The sequence below is a fragment of the Micrasema longulum genome, unplaced genomic scaffold (genome assembly GCF_059751315.1).
Source record: "Micrasema longulum isolate JH-2025_06_02 unplaced genomic scaffold, ASM5975131v1 h1tg002648l, whole genome shotgun sequence".
NCBI lineage: Eukaryota > Metazoa > Arthropoda > Insecta > Trichoptera > Brachycentridae > Micrasema > Micrasema longulum.
The window spans coordinates 169,132-193,178 of NW_028279783.1; the positions used below are offsets into that span (position 1 = coordinate 169,132).

At 34.3% G+C, this 24,047-nt stretch overlaps 1 protein-coding gene across 9 annotated transcripts in view; it reads left to right on the top strand.

Annotated features, from left to right (window-relative positions):
• The window catches only part of LOC148271785 (uncharacterized), a 191,983-nt gene that overhangs the window by 154,116 nt on the left and 13,820 nt on the right, over nt 1-24,047 (top strand). The window contains exons 1-2 of one of the 9 annotated variants that reach the window (XM_088240931.1): nt 2,120-2,422; nt 14,376-14,645. The exons of 4 other annotated variants lie outside the window; for them this stretch is intronic. In XM_088240931.1, the coding sequence (XP_088097057.1) occupies nt 14,503-14,645 (143 nt within the window). In that variant the 5' untranslated portion in view covers nt 2,120-2,422; nt 14,376-14,502. Of the gene's footprint in view, nt 1-2,119; nt 2,423-14,375; nt 14,646-24,047 lie in introns of those variants that run through there. 4 more of the 9 variants (XM_088240929.1, XM_088240930.1, XM_088240932.1 and 1 more) reach the window with 4 other exon arrangements.

Genomic DNA, 24,047 nt, shown 5'->3' on the forward strand with positions numbered 1-24,047 from the left:
AATAATATGGTGTTGTTGAAATGGTGTTAGGGTCATCTCGAAACCGGACACTGTGAACAAACGGCCTTAGGGTTAAATAACCGGCTTTTGCACAGTGATAAAATTAATCACGTGTTATTTTATTCAATTACACGAGAGCCTCTGCCGTTGCGTGGCATTTCAAAGAATTTAGATTGGACAACTACAAACATGCAATATATATATTATATATTTGTATTTGTGCAAATCACTGGAGAGGATAAGGACCAGTTTATTATGACCACCATTCCCCTTCACGTACCTTATGTTTTTGTCCGTGTCAGGGCAGATAAAAAAATATAGTTCTGCGTGTGAAATGGTTCAAAATTAAACAGCGGAGAGACTACGAGTATCATATCTCACTTACTATATGTTCAATGTAAGCCCTAACCCTGTTTGTTTTTTTTACAATATACATAAAAGCTAAAACAGAGTATTCAAAAATAAAGGATAGTTACATAGCAATAAAATACACATTAAAAGTAAAAATAGTAAACAAAAAAATCCCGCAAAGGTATGGCCTATAATAAATAGACAGTTATAATATTTTTGTGTAACATAAGAAAGAGAAAATAAAATGTTCTGTAAAAGATTATATGGTATTTTTTTAAAATAGTAATTAAAAGGAAAAAAATATAAAAAAACATAAAAATATTCCTTAAAGGGAAACAAAATATATCATAGAAAAAAAATAGTTTATATCTTTAGTTTGAATCCGGGATAGTGCGTGTTTTTTAAAAGAAGGAAAATTTTGAAAGTTTGGAATCAATGAAATGTTATCAAAAAAGAATTAAAAATTTTTGGGCCTATAAAATATGCATGTCTCTGTGCGAGCCTCGTCTTGCAATGTGGTATTTCTAACACTCGATTTCTTCTTTGACTTGATCTATTTGAATTACTTGTAAATAAATTTTGGTTCTTAAATATATATTTTAAACATTGAAAACAATATTTTGTCTTATGTCTAAAAGTTTAGCTTCTTGGAACAATTGGAAAGAGCGAAAAGTGCGATTTTTGTGAAGCATTATTTTTAATATAAATTTTTGAACAGTTTCTAATGGTTTAATATATATGTATGTATATCTGTGAAAAATTTTAACGCTTACCGAGGCCGCCATTACAAACGATATCTTCATCGGTACATATCGAAACGGTATACTTAACTTTTCTGCTATCTGTATCTTCTTTGGTATGGCAAATTTTAAACTACCGACATGTTAATGCGTTCATTACGTCATCTCAGACGTTATTTGATCAAATTCAACAAATAGCTGGCGCTGAAACTTTACTCCGCGTTCAATGCTAAATTAAAATTAAAGTATCTCTCTTTCGTATTTTAAATAGGCTTCTGTGACAAAAAGTAGCCACTTCAAAAGAGGACGCAAAGGAGTTGGCAGCCGAAAGAGATTCACGGAGGCTCTTTATAGATACCATGTGCTCCAATTAGGGAGCGGACATGTAATGATGATGATTTAACTTTAAAAATGCAATATGTCAATTAGTGAAATGTTAGTTACCAACTTGTGCCAGAAACCCGTCGATATGATTGTCTTTTTCACTATAATATATCGCTAGCCCAAAGCAGCAGTGAGATATCTCTGACGAACCTATTCTCAGATAATCAGACTTTGAGGTGTGCGAAGGGTCTGACGGAATTAAATTATTTAACGTAGATTATGGATACTATATTTTCACATAGGTTAACTATCGAATTTCAATAAAAAAAAAATTGAAAACATTAATTTATTTAAGTTCTTAACATATCGGCATGTATATCTCAAAAACGGAAATTTCGGGTTTATCTCACTGTTGCTTTGGGCTAGCGATATGTTCAAAATGGAATTCATCCGTTAATTTATTAATACAAAATAAATTCCTTTCTTAACTGTAATTTTCGTAAACAATGAATTGAAAATTCGCACGTATAATTTTATTGTAGCTTTCAAATTATTCGTTTGAATGCGATGTTTTGGCCGCAACTGTACTCGCCCAATCCGCCTCGCGTGCGGAGTGTGGAGTGGAACAGGCAAGTGGCTAGTCGCAAGATACGAGTCCGTAGCGGTTCAACTTGTAAACTGCAGTTTGTACGTTTGTAGTGATTTCGTTTAGTAGGCGTTCGGCGTTCGGCGCAGTTCGGCGTTCGTGCATCGGTCTCGCGTGTAGTGAATCTTACCGGTCGCCGTATTACCGAATGCGATCATTTTTTGTAATTTACATATCTAAATGCCGGTGCAGTGTTTGGTCGGCACTATTTTTAGTTTGTGCCGTGTTTTGTTATTGTTATTGTGAGCGACGTTCTTCTCAGTATTGAACGGAGTTTATTGCGCCTGAAACTATTTTGAGCGAGGATTCAATCAATTCCAAACATATTTTTAGGTTTTTGACGTCTTGGTGAGTTGCAAGAGTAACTCGAATCACAATTCGATCTTTTTACTACTCATGTCTACATACATTGCAAGCGAATAAAACGCTAAAACATCGCTATATTCGAGTTTCCGAGTATCACATTTACTGCATTTTTATTTATAAAATCTCATTATCGTTGCAATTTATGCTTTTGTTAGTATTTTAGCCTTAGCAATTATCCAAAAAAATTCTTCGTCCTTAGGCCCTTTTCACACATGCAACACGAATCCACCCGGCCCGGTAATTTTCCCGGGTACACCCTACAAAAGGTGACGCATTTTGTATGCGTTTGTAGGATGTACCCGGTAAAATTACTGGGCCGGGTGGATTGGCATGGCATGTGTGAAAAGGACCCTACGTTCAACTAGAACTATGTATTGGGTGTTAACATAAGTTGTGTCCGTTTTTATAAAAAATTAAAAATGAGCATTAATATGTTAAAGGTTATATTATTTTTTTATTATTTATTTATTTAACTTTTTGTAGATAATGTACATTGGCGGGCTTTTTGCCGAATGGCAATTTCTTCCAACCAATCAATAAAATAAAAGTTATTTTTATAATTCAAGTGAAAACATATTCAATAGAAAATGAACATATAAAAAAAAAGCCAAAGATTATTAAAAGTAGAAATAAATGTATTTGTGTATAAATTACCTTAAATCAATACTATTCTCAATGGGAAAAAGAGATTAAGGAAGAGAAAGGAGATGTTTCTTTAGACGTGATTTAAATAGAGATACTGCAGTAACATCTTTGATGGTGGATGGGAGATGATTCCACAGTCGAGCCACATGGACACTATATGAGTTAGAGAAGAAAGAGGAATTGTGGATGGGTATTAAGAGAGTGCTTTGAGAATTAGAACGAAGAGGTAAACCGTCGAAATTTTTACGCAGGTGTATAGGAGCGTTAGGACTGTGAAGCACATTGAACAGAAGTGAGAGGGAGTGATATGAGGGAGTCTCTCCACTGTCAAATCAAGTTCGTGTATATATAAATGAACACCCGAGCTTAAAGGGTTAAGGGAAGAAGCGGGGTCAATAACGACATTCCTAAAAAAAACTACACAGGGAGAGATTCGCACCCTTAAATAAATTAGTAAATCCTTATTACAACGCACGAAGAGACAGTCGTATAAGAAGGAAGGAAGGGGGAAAATTTAACCCTTTATAGGGAAAATCAATTATTTGAATTTCAAATGTTATATTTGAAAATACTTATTGCCCACATAAAAAAAAAAAAGTTTTTGGATTTTCAGAAAAACTGAATTTTTCATCGGTCAATATATTGACTAATGATTGTTTCGAGTCATGTTAGAAAAATAAAAATACACAGATATTCTTTACAAAAATTGATTATTAAATTTTATATCATAAACGATTACAAATAATCATTAAGTATAAATATCAGTAATTACATTTTTTAAAAACTGTTTTGACAGCGGCATAAACACATGGATTTCTGGGTAACCGCGCCAACTTCACGCGGTTGGAACAATAACTTAACCAACTACCGTTCTGGACAACGTATTGAAGTAATATAGTTGAAATTTCTATGGGCGGTATTGGAGATATGACCCTTAAAGCGACTGGTTAATATATATACCAATTTCAGCCTTTGCCCTGTAAAAAAGTTAAAGCTAGTGCAACAACAATGTGCGACAAAATGTCATTCAGAATAATTTGTGCCGGTTTTCCAATATTCGCCAGGCCACGATGCAACAGGCGAATTAAGCTATTTTAGTCACGGACAAATTGTTGTATTTAAAAGTTGGCCGGTAAAGAATGACAATAATTGGCATAGGTATTACGCCTATTTGAAAGTACAGACTGACATTCGCGAGCACTTACTGCATAAAATATGTCATCACTGCAATACACTATCATCAACAGTATGAAGGCTGTCTGGAGATAGGATGTTTACTCAGCGACAATCAAATGCCGCCTATATAACGCCTGCATAACACCTATTCTCCTCTACGGATGCGAATCGTGGCACCTCACTGGGCCAAAACAGCAAAATACTGAGTTTCGAGAATAGGTGTCTCGGAAGAATCTCGGGTGTGCGGTGGTTTGACTTTGTACGGAATTAAGTAATAAGGGAACGGACGCAGCAAACTCCAGTGACAACTGTCGTCAAGCGAAGGCGATACTGTTGGCTAGGCCATATACTGCGAATGCCTTCCGAGAGCCTAAACCACGCTTGCTTACTTTACAAGGCATCAGGTTTTCGACGTCTTGCGCGACGCGAACCTGACTTGGGAGGATGCACAGCAGCTATCAGCCGACAGAGATGCCTGGAGGATCTTCGTGGATACCATATGCTCCAACTGATTTGTAATACACTAGCGTATCATAGAAAAGTGTGATTGACGTGTGGCTAACACGTGCGTAGCCTACACCAACCTTCCATACACTCGATCTTTAATTAACAGGTGTTTCTAGCGATAATAATTCATCGGCCTTAAAACCCTATCTTATGATAAACAATTTATTTCGCTCGATACGGATTAAAATATTAAATCCGATGTAATGTTTTTAAAATTGTACACGTAGAAAACCGAAATTAACATTGTCATTCGCATTGCGTCTGATACAACTATATATATATTTATTTCTGTTAAACTTCGGGTCACAGGCGTCTAGAAACTGCGACACCTCTCCAAAATCGTTCGGAAGTGAATACATCGGTAATTAGAAACAAATAATGCCAGTAATAATAAATGTAAAATATAGAATACTTTTAACTTAAGTTTTAAGAGACGCGTTCGGAATTGGCCAGTGTACGCAAAACACACCACAATGGCATTAATTCGTTATTTGATCAGCTGTCAATGCAAAACGTACCTCTAAGAATATCATTATTATTCTGTTTGTGGAAGTAGTGTGATGACAGAATCTAAGTAAATGACGTGATGCTGCATAATAATAGAGTACAGGTATAAAACAGTATCCACCAATTAAAGGTGTACGTGTATGCGTCTCGCGCTTTGTTCACTCTTATTTATTTACCGTTCAATAAAACCCGTTTTCCGGCGAAGTAGCTCATTGACCTTCAATATTCGACGGTTATTCGTTCAATTTCTTTTAGAAACTTGTGGCTTAGTTCCTGCATCCTGTCTTAACGACAAAACAACTCGATCGTAGTGCCCTTTATGTTAATTTTACATTATTCAAAGCGTCCATAACATACCCGAATCCGTTTTAACGACTAAATGTCTTTCTTCGGATTCACTCATACGAGCGAGTAATGTTTTTTTTTTCATTACGAATTGATTATATTTCTTCCTCTACCAACCGACTTCAGTAAGAAAAACCGCACCGCGAACAAATATTTTCATTTACAACATTCAATGTCCCTTTCACATCATCATCATCATTCCATGTCCGCTTCCTATTTGGAGCATATGGTATCCACAAAGAGCCTCCATGCATCTCCTTCAGCTGCCGACGAACAGTCAGCAGTGGACGTCCAGGGCGTCGAGAACCTGATGCCTTGTAAAGTAGGCAAGCGTAGTCAAGGCTCTCAGGAGGCATCCGCAGCACATGGCCAAGCCAACCGTATCGCCTCCGCTTGACGACAGTTGTCACCGGAGTTTGCTGCGTCCGTTATCTTATTACTTCATTCCTCGCAAAGTTAAAACACCGCACAACGAGATTCTTCTAAGACACCTATTCTCAAAACTCCCTTTCATTGTCGCTCTAAAACCCCCTCATCGTCTACAAGGTAAATCCATCACCCAGTTAGAACCCCTTAATGTCGACAGTAAAAGGATCAGTATCTACTCTTCGGAGTACCAGAACGCCCCCGGGTGACCCTCGAAGATGGTCACCGGCGGCGCACTCGAAAGCAGCAGACTTACCGAGGACTACTGGTTGCAAATCAACCTCGACCAGCATGGATCCATTCCTCCCGCGCATCTGTAATCTACGGGTGCAGTAGGCCAGGAGTTTACCTCGGTCGAGATCGAGGGCCCCCCGACGAGTCCCACCTTTCAATCCACCCCTCCACAAAGGCAGAAAACGCCATCAAGTTGCTCGTATTTGCCACTAGCTCGGTACACTAAACATTACTACTATTTAATGAATGGTTCTGGTTTTATATTATACCATACATAATTTCAGGGACGAAGGAGCATATGAAGCAAGTGAGGCTGAGCCTCATTAAGAAATCATTGCTATTCACCAGTACCTAATATGTATTTTTATTCGAATTATATCAACACACTATGAAGATAAATAACTACCAACCAATATAAAAATGCTTAAAGATGCCTGCAAACATGGTCCGTACCGTGTTGTTTACTGTGTGTACCTACTTAACATTTACGCATATTATACTTAAAATCTGAGCTTCACTAGAAATTTGGTATTAAAGACGCCACTGCATAATTTCAATGGCATCATCACTCGTTACCGGTGCGGTTTGCGACAGACACCCAACAATACGTACAATCGATAATATGCCGTATCATTCGTATTTTGTATCAATAGAAATTCTCAATTCACTATTGAATCAAATTAGTTGTAAAAAAAAACACGTCGATATGCGTATGTCAAAACAATTCATTCTGGTTTCCTAAATTGTCACGGATTATGGCACAAATTGTAGTTCCGATATCTTATCATACCTCGTATTGATTATATTATTTTTATAGAAATCGAATTTTATTACTGAACTTAATCTTATCGCAAAGAGCTGATAGCTGTTTTTCCTTCGATTCGCAATTTTGCCGGTGCCAAATATAGTATATTTTATAAATATACATACAACTGAAATTTTGCTCTCTACTTTGTATAATTTGATTATGAAGTTCAGCGCTACGGGACGTTTGATATAAAATTGTTTTACACGCGGTAAAAATTAGAGCATTAAATTGTGCAGCGAAGTTTCTTGAAAATGTATGAAAAAAAGAATAAAATTGACTGCTTTAAATGGCGTCAAAAGCTCTTCTAAATTAGCCAACGATAGAGTGTTGTGATAGATTTCCGGTTTCCGGGAACCCAACCCACCAATCGGGGCAACTCACCGAAGAGAACTAATGAAGTCACGCTCGGAGTAATCAAAAAATTACAAAATATTAAATCATCGTAGCGATGATAATGCGATACATGAAAACAATGAAAAAATGGTTTAGTTTAATGGTCTATTTATTTTACAAATAATGATGATATATTTTTTTAATGCTGATCTTCCTTATTAGTTTCCCGTCATTTCTTATTTAGTCAGAGTTAGAAGCTACCCGGGTACCAGCATCAAACGTTTTTTCAATTTTAATTTATTCATTTAAATTAGGTCACATTTTACATATTATATTCATGAAATTTTTATGGCTTTTAGGGTATTTAGGCTTTGCCTTAAGCCATAATAATAATGGAAATAATTGTTAATTATAACAAATAATAACATTAAAAAATAATAATAATAAGATTTTCTAATAGTGAGTTATTTACAACTCGTTGAAAATGGCCCTCAAAATTAAATATTTGGGTAAATCATAAGAACGCAAATATTTCTTTTTCTATAAAAAAAAAAAAAAAAAAAAACAAATCACAACAGGGATGGAGAATACCTTAAAGAAGGGGATATGGAAGTCTAGGCATTGGCTGGTTTAAGTGGCCACTTTACACACTGTGTAACATTCACAATTTTTTCCTATGTTTGAACTTCCATAATTCTTCAATTCTTCCATTTGTTGATTTTAGTAAAGTTAAAGAGTTGTCAACAAACATTTGGACAAACTCAAATATTGTAATAAAACCAACTGGTCCAAGAAGTTTAAAAATCGGAAAATTGTTTTCAGGCGTCGCCTAGTATGTGAAATAATTCAGTCAGATGAATCTCTTCACAACAATAAAGGTTTCAGCTCTTTGACTTCACTAAAATCAACAAATGGAAGAATCGATGAAATATGGATGGCAAAATGATAATTTATTTCGCAAATAGGTGTTTCATTATTCTAATTTTCTTGATCCATATTTATTTTTTCTTTGCTGTAATTAAGAATAGCGAAGATAATAAAAAAATAGCGATAAATGTAATACTCGTATATTTTTATAACATTTACTTTCCCATTATTTCCTCGAAGACTGAATAAAGCAAGTGATAAACTAACCAATACCCGGTTTCTGTCTAAGGCAAATAATGACAGCTAAAGATAGAAATCAATTATAGAACGTCGCGTCGTATCGATTTTCCTTATAAACACACCTAGTCCACGTGCGTAGTGCTGACCACGTGTACACGTGACAGTATTCCAGCTTTTATTTATCACGTCTGCTTAACCGAACTTAATAATGCTTAAATTATAACTTGGCTTCTGTTCGTATCTACATAATAATATTATCAAAACTATTCGTTATATATACCCAAATATCTACACCATTTTCTATTTTTTTTGTATGTACGTGTCTTAGAGTTTTTTTATTAATCAATATATTTTTCATAAATTGTACATGTTTTTTTAATCTAATACAAATCTACTTTTATACATCTAGTAAACGTTCCAACTGTAACTCTCCAAAAAAGAGACTAGCTCTTATGCTTGGAGAGTGACTTACACTGTTATAGTTATTTATTTATTAGAATTTCTATAATTTTGAATATAAGTTTTTTTGAATATGAATTTTTGAATATGAATATTTTGAATATGAGAATTTTGAATATGAATTTGAATGAGGAAAAAAAGTTATAGGATATAAAAAGAAAAACAGAATACTAATTAAAATATAATGCAGTATTTAGACGGGTTTAAAAAAAATACTTCAAATTTACTTTGAATTTATTTATTGATTTATTAGTTTTAATAGTTTTTAGTTCATTGGGGAGATTATTGTAATTTTTGATACCTTTGCAGACAAAGCTATTTCGACCATGACTTGTGTGGAATTTGGGGATTTTCATATTATTTTGGTAACTGGGTGACTTATTCATCTCAAATTCTTTCATTTTTTCTTCTTTAGAAATTTGAATAGTTGAATTTATTTTATAAAGAATTTCCGTGTTGAATGTTGAGGGTTTATTTAAAATCACTTTAATAATGAATCTTCGTACTATTTTAAGAGGGTTTAATATATTGGCATATGCACCACCCCACCCCATCCATCAATACCATATTGTAACATAGTTTGTACAATTGAGTAATAAGCTGTTTTTAAATTATTGATTTTTAAAATATTTCTTAATCTTATAAATATGTGTATATATATATATATATATATACACTTGGTTGTCTCTCCGATTTGTAATCCTCAATATAATATTTATAAAAATCGCATTGAACATATTCAAACTGTTTTCTTAGACAATTAGATTTTTAAAATAATGTTACGTTTTCAAGTAGGACTGAGTCCGCTAATAATCATAAAATTCTAAATCTCGCAACTCGGCGTATCATGTTGGATATGAGATTTCTCTATAAAATTGTTAACAACCTAATCAATAGCCCAGAAATTGTTAGAAGCATTTCATATCAAGTCCCTGTCCGTAGAACTCGTCATTCTGTACTCTTCGGCATTCCGAGCTCGCATACTAATAATCTGAAGAATACAGACTGCCCATAGTGACATCGACATATTACACTGTAAATACTATAGTTTTATCAGATCTGTTATAGACATTTTTAATTTATCTTCTGCTTAACTTTTAAGTTTTACTTTTACAAACATCTACTACCTACCTGCATCTTATGAATTATTGTTGGTTGTGATTTTTTTAGTAATAAACAGAAATGTTCATGGAAGCAGAGAGAGGGGAGAGGAGGATAGAGTTGGAACTATACCATGTCTTCTCCCTTTATGAACTTTTTTTAGGATTTAATTTTTTTCCCCTCCTTTTTTATTTATTTTCTTTTATTGAGGAAACATACAGTACAATTACATAGTTTTATAGTATATACCGTTAGACTTAACTCTAATGGAACAGTAAAGTTTCCATATTATATTATTATTATATCTAATCTTAATTCTATGATCTAAGGTTATCATCTTTTGTACCTCGAGCTTGTTAAAAATACTGTATGGTTTCCATAATAAATAAATAAATGTTATCGATAGAACTTATCTCGCAACTATCTTAGCGATGTTTAAAGAGGTCAACATATTTCTATAGATGCTCATAGTCACGTTTAGAACTCAAACATCGCAGATGTTCGGAGGCGTCTTCTCCAAACAAGGAAATACGTTACAAAAGTAAGACGATTCTTACTTAGATTTCTAGTGGGTCTAATTGCTAAATCTACTTCAAAAGCACAATATCCAACATTTTTACTAGGTCAGGTTGTGCGTACACATTAATCTCCGCTAAGACAAACACCTCTCTAATTTCGCTTCGCAATTTAGCTATGTTTTTTGCGAAGTTCCGTTGGGCAATAGTCTAGCCGATTTTCTCAGCGACCGACTGTCTCAGGTAAGCTGTACCGGTTTGTGCTGGTACTTGATTACTCTGTTGTGTGTCCATAGTCCATTCCGTATACATCTCTTCATTCACATACCGTTCATCAATTGTGCCGAACTCACTGACATATGTATTGTAGCAATGCTATTGATATCATGCAGAAACGTTTGAGATTAAATAATTAGATAAACTTACGGTACAAAAATATGTGTACGGGCTTATTGCTACACGCAATATCTCCCAGCCAACCAATAACTTACTGGTGGAAATTTGGTCAAAATTATGCATTTTTAAATGATTTAAAACCAACATTTTTTAATTAAAACTATTTTTAGTTGGCAGACAGACCTTGTACGTACTATCAATAATAAATAAATAAACTCCTGTTAAACGTACAACTTGACGAGGAAAGAAATGCATAGAATGTGAGATCGGGTAAGGAGTTTGAAAAGGAGACAAGAAGAGGATCCAGGAAAAAAAGGAATAAAAACTAGGAGGAATAAGGGCTCAAAGGATATATAATAATGTTTCATGCGTTTCGTAAAGGTGGCCAAAGAAGGTGCACATTTTATATGAAGAGGTAGCTCGTTCCAAACTCTGACACCTTGAACAGAAAATAATAATAATTTTTGCATTACATTCGGTGTTTTGCCTGTTTTTATTTCTAAACTCCTTATTTTAGTGCAGAAACAAAAATGTACCCTCGTTTATTCCATGTTTTATGGAAATGATTACTAAGTAACACTTGTTTGTCTTCTGGAACATTGTTCGATGATAAATTTACCGTATCCTGATGAAGGGTATTGTTCTGTCAACTCGTGTGGATAATTTTGATAAAATACTTATTTTTTTGTCGCATCAGTTGACACTTCTGTTTCTTCCTTTGAAAATGTTTATGTTTTTGAAAAGGACGGTTTACTTCACTGTATTTAGTCGGCTTGTCTCGATGAACTCGTGCCCTTACTCGCCTTTTCTCAATCGACCCCAGTACTCGTATCAGACATTACAATACTTTGTTATCTTCAAATACTAGAGAATCATTTGCTCGTGTGTCGTTATTTTTCGTTTGAAACCTCACTTGCAGTTGGTCGTGATATGTTATCACGTCTTACAAAGAACTGACGTTTATCATTCCTTTGTCGCATATTTATTTTGTTTTCTGTCTATAACTCTCCCGCTTGTATCTGCAGCCACCTGTTGGTTTCACCTGTTGCACGGTGCACAATCCGATGGACATTGACATTTCGTCATTCGGTAATCTTTATAGTTACTTTATCTTTCCACCTGTTGGGTATTTACGTACCATCTGAAATTGCGGTGTCTACAGGTGCCGATTATGAAAAGTTAATAAAACGGAATTATCTGCCGCTTTAAAAGATAACGAAAACTTAAAAGGATATGAATGTGATAATGCTTTTTAAATGTTTCGTTCTGAGTTTTTGCACACGTTTCCGCTAACAAAATGCTTAACCTACACGACGCCGACGTGTATTTCTTTCATTTCCCCTTCTCTGTTCGTGCTGGATCCTCGAAAGTCTGGGTTCAGCGGAACATAAGGGTTTACATATCGTAACAATTATGTATTTGTTGGAAATTGTCATGCCATGTCTTTCTCGGTCTTTCTCTATTTCTGCAACATTCGCATTTTAAATATTCTTAGCCGTTCTTTCGCTGTCCATTCGCTCTACATGTCCAAACCAGCGCAGAGCTCCTTTTTTTATTTTGTCGATAATGCTTATTTAAGCCTTACATAATGTACGGATCTCAACATTTGTGCATCTATCGTACATAGTTTTACCACACATTCGCCCGAGAGATCTCATTTCGACAGCATTCGGCCTACTTTCATCCCTGTTTTTCCGAGTCCATACTTCGCTCCCATACATCAGGGTCGGGACCAGGACTCCATTGTGAACTGCTATTTTTTTCTCTTGCGACAAATATTTATTTTCCAAGGTTGAATTAAGTGCACCTTTCACTCTGTTCCCGGCACTCACCCTCCTTCCAATATTTTTCTCAGTCATTACATCCCTAGTAAACATACTTCCTAGATACACAAATTCCCATATATATTCCCATAATACACATTTACCGATTCACAGTGATTTCACATTTAGTCATACTTTCATTTCTTTCAAAAACCATCACATTCGATTTATCGACATTCATCAGCAAATCGTTTCCCTTGCATACATCGTAGACCTTTGTTACCATGTCTGTATGCAAAAATAGAGTGATGTGGCGTTCTATCCTCTCTGCCTACCCCTACGGGGAAACGGCGTGATGGTTTGTTGTTGTTGTTAACATTTATGTAAATGATGTGGAAAATGTGATTCATTGTAAATCCGTAAAATACTTTAATATTATACTGCATAAATAACGTCTATTAAGTTACATTACGTGCCTACGTCCCGATACTAACAAGAAACGCCTTTAGCTACATATATGGTCAGATGAGGAACAGTGCAACAAAAAAAGTCTTATTAATTGATTTCATGAACACTTTTCTTGCAGTAAATCAACAGTTCATCCTTCAGTTTGACATAAAAACATAAGTGATTTGCTGAAGTCACTTACTTGTTACTTGTTACACTGCTCCTCAGGTCTGGAGGCCCCCAGTGGGTATTAAAATACTTCATTTCGATCAATTTTAGCTAAGAATAACTGGCAAGCCTTTTTAATTTATTAAACGGCTTACACACAAAATATTAAAATAGCATCGAAATGACTTTTTCAATCACACTTTACACAGACAAAATCAGTGTTTCAATTGCTACAAAAATCATTAATACTGTTATCAAATTAACTTTGTTTTAAGCTGGCGGATATCAAATTCTCATAGGCTGTAAAAATATAGGAAATATTATTACTGTTATACTGTTCCCCACTTGAATTTACTTTTAATAAAAATTCAAAGATATTGGACTGTTAAAAAAAACTATCTATACAGGTGTTCTTTAAACCCTGTCACATCCGAAACCACGATGATCAGTATGAGCAAGAAGACATATTGGCACATTAAAATATTTTTTTGGAACGAATAAAATTTTTAAAAATAAAACATCAAAAAAAGCAAATGGTTGCTTACTTCTGCAGGGGTGAAACGAGGGGGGGAAGGGGGGAGTCTGACACTGCGCCGCGCTCCCCTCACTTCTCCTCTGCAGAAGTAAGCAACCATTGGTTTTTTTAAAGTATTTTATTTCAATTTTTTTTCTTTGTTCTAAATATTTTTTAAAATATGCTATTATGTCTTCTTACCTATACTGATCATCGCAGTTTCGGATGTGACAGGGTTTAAAGAACACCCTGTATATATAATAATATTTTAGCCACGTGAAACCTGCGTCACATTTTGTTGCACTCCTACTTATTTTTTTTATTATTTGTCAGTTTGTGTCGAGAAAGTATTATTTATATTTTAGATTATTCCTAATGTCACGTCAGTCACTGCACCTCGAACGAATATAGCGATCAACTTGCAACGCATGTAGATAGATACAATGATACGTTATTTATCGTGTGATTGTCAAAAATGATAGTTGTTTTCCTTCTAGAAGCTTAAAAATATCGAGAAGTGGATTTCAAATACGTATCGCGAACATTAGACTTGAGTTCCATGGACGGATCCGTAGGTCGTTTTGAGTCTTCGGCTTGTTAGCTCGACACGTCAGTGCGGCGGTGATGGTCAGTGTACCCGCGAACTCCGCGAACTCAGCGCCGCAAATGGTGGCTCCCTCGCCCGGAGAAGACGACAATAAGTCGTACGAGGAATACTCCTCCGACACCTCGGGGGACTCCAAGACCTCTTCTTTAAATGGCGATGGGTAAGAACTCTTTCATTTATGTAATAAATTTATATCGTCGGTCGGCGTGCATTCCCGCCGATCTACCGAATCAACCTTTTCCAGGAGACGGAAAAACTGTTATTAAAATTCGATCTAACGCATTATTTACTCCGGTCCGCGGTGCTGTTCTTTTTCAGAAAGCTCGCCTCCTATTGGTTCCACGCATATTAAGTAACATCCAATATGAGTTATAAATCCCCCAATATGAAAATAGCATTATTGTCAAAATTGTACATTGGGAGGTAATGCACGCCGACCGGCGCGGCGATATGTCTTCTCAAAATTGCGACATTTTACCTACAAATTAATAACTTCATTCAAAAACAAGTTTAAAATTTCACCTGTCAAATATTTACTTACTAAATACGATAAAAACTTTAATGTATTTTCTCGTAGAGACGATATTACATATCTACATATTTGTTTATGTGTATTAGTTTTTAAATTCGTTATTTATTTATTTTGGCGAAGAAATATTTGCGTTCTTACTTTCGCAAATATTTATATTTATGAGACTATTTTCTAAAAGTCGTTACAAACTGTTCTATGAGAATGGGAACCAATTTCTGGAAAAGCGCGGTTCGAACCTAGAACCTCTGATCCGTGAGCTCGCTACCGCGGGACCACAACTCGATATAACTGTATAATTTTTAAATAATACAACTATGTTTAAAATTGCTAGACACCGACAAAGATAATTTTTCCATACATTTTAAAGAAATGTTTCTATGAAATTTTGTTTGTAACATAAATAACAAAATCGACGCCATTACCTAAAAAAAAATACCAACATTACAATTTTCGGGTAGTAATTCCAAATCGATTTTATTACTAATTTTCGTGGACAATGAAAAATACAGTTTTGTGCGTTACTTCTTTATAGTTTCAGATCGTTCCATCTACGTGTACATGTACATGTACATGTGTAGTTGTAACACATGTAGTTGGAAAGATCTGTGCTCTCCGAAACTATCGGGTGTTAACACTGGGTGTGTCCGTTTTTTTTACAAATTTAAAAATGAGCAACGAAAGTAAACCGAAACAAAACAAAGCAAAACAAAAATGGTAAAGGTTTTGCGTCATTCGATAGATAATTTTCTGCTCTACAAGATATTGTTTAATTTTATTTATTATATATATACGGCCTAAGCAACGATAGTTATCAGTTGTATGAAGAAACATATTTTGTACAAGAAACTGAACAAAAATAACATAAAACTATGTAGCAAAGACAAACAAGGGGAAAAAAATGATATACAATATATTCATAAACACGATCAACATATAAGACTTAGGCGTTTATGTTACATAACATATTATATTATTATATTCGATTATTAGCCTTCAAAATGGAATGTGAAGCACACAATAGTGGCATTTTCGACACCCTTCTGGCCGTGTTCAATCGAGGAACAAAGGAGGAATTATTGACTAGTTTGTTGCAAAATAATGAAGGAGAATTATCGGGGTCGGTATTAAATAAGAACGCTTTTCTCGAAAACCGTCATGAAAGTTTCATTATAAAACTTTTACTTTAAGTATGGGCGCTAACATAAGTTTTGTTCGTCTTTTTTCCGAATGAAAGACGACAAATTGCAACAAATTATTCAATAACGTATTCTCCTTCATTTTTTCAAATGACGTACCTTATAACGTTATTTCGAATGACGTACCTTATAATCAATATCAATACCCTTAAAACTCTCTTCTGTTCCCTAGTTCGCCCGCACCTAGCCCGCACCTATTCCCCTGTTATCTGGTCACCATATTATGATGTTCACATCAAAAATATTGAATCAGTTCAACATCGATTTTTAAGAAAGATAGGCAGGAGGTTGGGCTTATCCAGAGGGCGACCTTCTAGTCCTATTTAAAATTCTCAACTCACTCTTTGATGCGCCTGAACTACTGAGCTCAATAAAATTAAATATCCCAAATAGAAACCTCAGACAAAACTAACTCTTTCATACCGATACCCGTAGAACTAACTATGGTTTTCATTCCCTTATGCCCAGAATTCTTAGGTCTGCCAACAAACATACCAGTCTTGATTTCTTCGATAAAAAGTTGTCTTCTTTCAAACGATCACTGAATCAAATTAAATTATAAACACCTCTCTCCCGCTTCCACTTCCCACCGAGTCTACTATATACCATTGTGTCTTTCTACTTTCCTTTATAATAATTTTCTATGTATAAATATGTCCTTAAAACGCCCATTGGTCGTATATATAAATAAATAAATAACGTTATTTCGAATGACGTACCTTATAACGTTATTTCGAATGACGTACCTTGTAACCTTCACCATTTTGATTTACTTTTGTTGCTCATTTTTTAATTTGATAAAAAACGGATACAACTTATGTTTACATTAGTGCTTCAAAATAAATTCAATTGGTCTCACAACGAAGTTATGTCGATCAAGCACCTATCGGACCTATGTATTAGGTAAAATGCGTGTCAAAGAAAATCTACTCTCAGGTCACCATTTGATTCAGGCAGAGAAAAAATTGACAAAATCTGGCGCTGCCCAAACACTGGGTTTGGAGATCGGCCCCTCTGCCTGGAACCGATTGCCTTCACACTTCACCCTTGCGAATCATCGACAGTCCCAGAGTCCCAGTTATTTCAGATCTCGACAAAAATCACACTACTTCTACTACCCTCAATTAATCCCCCTGAAATCGGAAATACGATATGTAATTTTAGCTTAGTTAGAATGTAAGTTTACGCATAAAATTGTAAAGCGCCCTTGAGATGATTTTTTACATAAATCAGCCAAATATTATTCTTATTGTTATAGTGTTTTTATTTAATATATTAATATATTCTTCGGGAATTGCACTGTCTACGTTTTTCACAGAGGGTGGAATACAAACTCTGTTGGCTTATGTATAAGTCACTGCACAACTCTGCTCCAGAATATCTAAGGGAACTCTGCATTCCAGATAAACTAGCTGACAGACGTCTTACGCTTAGATCAGCTACATCTACGTCGAAAGGAAAAGTTATTATACCTCTACGCAAACAGCGCACTAAATTCGGCGAACGTGCATTTGCGGTCGTAGGCCCTACGGCATGGAATGCTCTCCCAGCAGAGGTCCGAAACTGTGAGAGTGAAGCGATGTTTCGGAAGAAACTTAAAACCCACTTGTTCTCTGAATCATTTGAATAAAATTTATATCTTTATATAATCACTTCGTAAAGCGCCCTTGAGGTATTATATTACGAAAATGGCGCTATATAAGTTATCCATGGTTATTATTATTATTATAATATCTATTATATCTCATAGTGGATCGCGCACGGACGTACGTGTCAAATATGAACCATTTTCAAGTAATGTACGATGTAAGATGTAAGTAACATCGCACGCGAATTAGAATCAATTCTTTATCTAAGAATCGCTAGACAAACTAACCGTTTCATGGATAATCGTCATTAGACCATCAACAATCAACACGCGTTATTTTTACCTGTATGACGCACCTGACGCCATAGAACGTACCTTACAATCTGTAGAATAAACAAATGTCTTCGTAGTTTACTCAATCACCGAAAATATGTTTCAATTTATATACTTCTTCTTGGACCAGGTGGATTTATCAACAATCTTTTGAGTTTGTCCAAATTTTTGTAGACAAATACTGTATTCAACCCCCTAGGGAGCTGTTAATATTAGCGTAATACAACAGAGATGAACATTTTAGAATATTTTCAGGCGTTGCCTAGTATGTAGGTGAAATAATTCAATCGTACGAATCTCACCCGCAACAATAAAGGTTTCAGCTCTTTAACTTCACAAACAGATAGAAGAATTGAAGGAATATATATGTTCAAATATAGGCAGAATGGTGAATATTACACAGTGTTTAAAGTGGCCACTTTAAACAGCCAATGACAGATCATAAGCCCTGTGGATGCCTAGACTTCTAAATTTCCTTCTCTAAAATGTTCGTCATGTATCTAAAATTTAAATTTATTTCTTTAATAATTTTATAATTCAATTCAGCAATTAATTTTGATAGTAAAAATAAAAATGGGTTCAAACTGTCAGTAGGGTCGCAGTGAGTCACATCTTGCTGGAGGGTGTGATGCGCCCAGTTGCATTCCACCGGCAACACTACTGACTAGTCCTACTCGTTAGCGTCCACGTCGCGAACCCCGGGCAATGGGATCGCACTCATAACGGTGTGATCACAGCAGATGACGAGAGGTTAAAGGCGAGTTTCTGGTGCCTTTAAACCAGAATTATCCAGCTAAGGGAAGGTAACCCTGACAGAAAAATCTACCAGAGAAGGCAACGGGAAACCACTCTGGTCATCTTTTCCCAGGAATCACTGTGGCGAGTACATCCAATAAGCAGTTGTCCTGGCTGCGGAGTAGCGCAGGACCGAGATACTTTCGCTGTAGTGATCGCCAACGTCGGGGGGACCTGACAAGGCACTGCAAGAAGAAGTAAAAATAAAATATGAATAGTAATACATATTTATGGTACAATAATTATATCTGTGGGTGCAATATATAATTTTATGTTTCGATTAGCAATAGTTAAAATTCATATTTACAAATTATTAAGCATCACTATTTTCAAGTTTATTCGATGATAATGTTTGTTGCTTGATCCTCAGTGCCTACGTATTTAGTTATTTTGATTACCTTTTCGTGTTTCCGAGGAATATTGCGTATTACTTCTAGGCCCGCCCTAAATCAATATTCGCGAGGTTTTCACTAATTGTCCACTATCTCTGTTCGCGAATATCCTAATCCTGCGAACACTCGCATATGGGGATCCGATAAGATATTTTTTAAAGATAAATAAACAAAATATCAAATAATATTATCAATATGTTTATTTTTACATATCACACCTCCGATACAAAAATCGGAATTATGAAAATACTGTCGGCCTCGTGGTGTAATCGTTCGATTCCCGATATAGTTGATATGAATCATCTATTTTAAAAGATGTTTTTACACTCGAATATTTCATTGACCCTGGACTGGTACCTGAAGCGTAAGACTGATTATCTTACCTCCATGTATGTACCAATGCAGCGCCCTGAGCACTAGAGGTGGGCATTTCGTTTTTTTTTAAATAAAAATTGCAATAACAGTGATTGCTTTACAAATTATGCTGTTTCGTGAAGACGTTTAAAAATTGACAGTTTTGTGCAGTTAGCGACAATTACAATACGAGTAGGTAGGTATTATATATAAAGATTTTAAGTTATGGCGAAGCGCGGTAAGGGAGTGCGGCGGGGCGTTGAATGTTTCGCGCTAACTGAAATGTATTTTTTTATTTACTTCTGCGCTTGGTTATGTGGTTATTGTTTTTTTTAAATGAGTTAATTTATTTTTGTGAAACTGTTTTAGGTGTTTTAGAAGGGTAACTGTTTTAAAACAGCAGTTAAAGTTTTTTTACCACTTCCACTACGCAACTTTAGTTGCGTAAAGGGAAATGATGGAGATGAATAAATTATAAAAAAAACACTCGTACGCTAAAAATTGTTTTAAAAAATATATATATTATTACAGTTGGATAATTTATGTAGCGCCGTTTTTGCGCAAATAACCTCAAGGGCGCTGTACAGTAAATGAATATCCCAGCACGTCTTGCAGCTACAAAGTATTAGAACAATTGGCTAGTCTGGAACTAAACTGTTCATTTAACATTTTTAGGTGAAATCGGAAATCTCATAAGAGCATTATTGAACTTAAAATATAATCTATACGAGCGAAAGTGGTCTATATGATATTTCTGCGCCCAAACATCTATTACTCAAAAGTGTCACTTTAAAATTTATGTTTTTTTTTATTTCATGCAATTCTAAAGTGCCATATTTAACAAGTTTTTTTTTATAAAAAATATATTTACTGGTTCTTATTGTTTCAATATCAAATATTTTTTTAATGCAGTGTTAACTGCTATGCTAACATAAGAATGTAAAAGATTAACTTGTTTTTATTATAGTTGATTAATTTATATAGCGCCATTTTTGTGAATAAATAAATATCCCTGTACGTCTTACAGCTACAGAACGCGCATGGACGATTGGGATTTTAGTTCCTCGTTTCCAATTTTGACTATTTACATTATAACATATAGGAGCTAGATTACAGCACGTCTTGCAGCTACAGGGCGCATGAACGGTTAGAAATCTAGCTCCCATTTACATTATGTTTTAATTTAACAATGAAGTTTCGTGTTTAAATTTAAATAAATAAAGAAAACTGGTTTCTAAATAAAGCAGTTAGATTATAATAAGTCTTGCAGCTACTGGGCGCATGGACTGTTGAAATTCTAGACCCCATGAATGGTAAACAAGATTAAGTTGTTTGACAGTTAATAACATTTACATAAATATTTAAGCTAGATTACTTATACCAAAGATTCATCTACTTAAGGTGATTCTAAACGAAAATATGAAGCTAATTATTCATAGATGGCACTTTTATATTTTTTTATTGAAAAATGAAATTTTTACGTTTATTTTCAATGGAAATTTTACAAAATTTGGTTTTCGGAAACTTTACACTATATTGATTGTAACAAATACCATAGCAATATAATTAAGGTCTTTTCATAAAACGGTGCACAAAACAAAAATTAAGATATGTAATCACCTGAATGTCTCTATGGCACACTTAAATTAGCACTCTTAATTTTTTTTTAAAGTAAATGTAATCAACAATGTTTGAGTATGTCCAAATGCTTGCAGACTGGCTGGATTTCCTCCCTAGGGAGTTATTCATATTTAAATTTATTTCAACAGAGAGGGAAAACATTTTTGAGAAGGGAATATGGAAGTCTAGGCATTTACAGAATTTTACAGAACATTTATTCTGCCCATGTCTCAAACATTGTTTAATTACTACAAAAAATATAAAAATTACATAATTGTTTTCAGGCGTTACCTAGTAGGTGATTTGGTTCAGCCGGATGAATCTCACCCACGTGATAAAGGTTTCAGCTCTTTTACTTCACAAAAGTCAACAGATGGAAGATTTGAGGAAATGTGGATGTTGAAACATGGGCAGAATGCTAAATGTTACACAGTGTGTAAAGTGGCCACTTAAACCAGCCAATGACATGCCATAAGCCCTGTAAATGCCTAGACTTCCATATTCCCTTCTCAAAAATGTTTTCCCTCTCTGTTGAAATAAATTTCAATATAAATATAATCAGTTTGAAATTAATTCATTAATTTGTAGTACTCCCGGGAGTACAAAAAAAAAGTATAATTTAACAATAAACATTATTTACCAGTGGCGAACGGTGACTTTTTTTATAGGTAAGCTTTAATTTTTTTCATAATTTGTACCTGTATGTACATACATACATAAAAGTTATCTCGCAAATGAGTGGAGGCGTATAAAAAAAAAGTATATACAGGTACACGGATTCTTTTTCTATGGTTTTTTTGTAAAAACAACTTCATCTCTCCAGCTCCAGTTCCACCCGCTGGCAACAGAAGACGCAATACCTACTTATTTTTAATCAAAATAATTTTAACCAATTACCCAACAAACAAACAACAATTAATAACTTTGCGTAATATGTAGGTATATTCTCCATTATTTTTAGACAGTACATGTATGCAAAAGTTTTAAAAAATAAGGATAATAAAATAAGTTTATTCATAATTCCTTTTTGTTTGGCACTGATTAAAAACACCGTATATTTGTTTGTAATTTACATTTTATACTGCAAATATTTAGGTACTAATATAAAAGAAAGTAAACATTTTATTGAATTTAAATTAATTTTAGATTAGATTTAAATTAATTTATTTATGCCAAAATACATCATTTTAACTTTACATATTACATTACATAACATAGCAATAACATTCATTAGAAATATTCGCAATAATATTGCAACAAAAATTCTTCGTTTCCTTCTAAACTGAGAATGAATAATGCAAGAAATTGACGACACCGGGCGAGGCGCCACTAGCTAAAACGCGCGGACTAAAAAACTGGCGTCATATGTCAACAGAATACTATCAAACGAAAATGGTCTTTAGGAAATAACGCTCGAAATACTACTCTCCAAATAGAGAAGCTTGAAATAATATCTGTAATCTGCAAGTGAACTTAGCAAGGAAAATATACGCACTGGGTTTTTGAATGTTAAAATACAGTATACATTTTGTATTGAAAAATAAGCTGCAATAATCGGAACCGGGCAATGCGCTGGGTGCGCATTTAGCAGCTTATATTTATTTTTTGAGGAAGATATAAACAGTGACGTTAATTTATAACAAATAAAGATTATTTTATTTATTCTCCTATAATTAAAACTACCATAAAACATTATTATTGGTATTGAAATATAATGGTAAGCTGCGAATAATCGATTATATGGACGGTTCGCCCCTGTTATTTACTTACTATCTATATGGGTTCAATATAATCATTTAGTTGTACATATGAAACGGGTCCTACTGACATTACGACAATAACCAATGAACCAAAATTAATCTGTCTATAAATATGTAAAATTCAATTTGTTTATACTAACGTATACAACATACACAAGGCATATGTGTACATCGTAATATGTATGTAAGATTTATAAACTTAATATGTATCTTATAATTTATACAAATTGGCTACGGCCGTCAATAGTAGTCTGCATTACTTTACGGGCTGTTTAACCCATCACCCATCACGTAATGCAGACTGAAAACATAAGTTAGAAATTTATTTATAGGAAGCAGATAGCTGCTAAACTTCCGATATTTATTTATTTTATCAACATAAATGGCAAATCTGCCTTTTACAAAAAAATATAATACTAACATATTTGGCTTAATATTTTTTTCTTTTTTTAAAACACAAATTCAACCTAAAAATTAAACAGCATATTCAGTAGAAAGTTTAAACAATTCAAGAATAAATGTAAAAAACAAAATTAAATAATAAAACATTCTACAGTAATACAACAAGAAAATCATAAGTACTTTTTCATACAGCTGGGCAAAGTGAACAAAAAACTGTATATATTATGAAATGCATGAATAAATAAATACAATTACCATTCACCATCTTTGAAAAAGTTTAAAGGGTTTATTCTATAGGAACAATACCCTACACTAAATATATCAGATATGTGGGAATAACTATTGCCGAGTTCAAGAAGTCTGTTTAATACGGCATTGGCACCTGTCTAGTCATTGTATGTACATAAAAATAGATCCATATTATCCGCCGAAGTCGTATTCAGTAATCGAATTGCCCTAATAATGAGTGAATTCTGACTTTCATTTATACGGCTTCTAAGTGTGTAAAACAGTGCATAAGATCTCGCTCTAGTATAATTATTGGGAACATACAAACTGATCTCTTTCAGTATATTTGTATTATATACAGG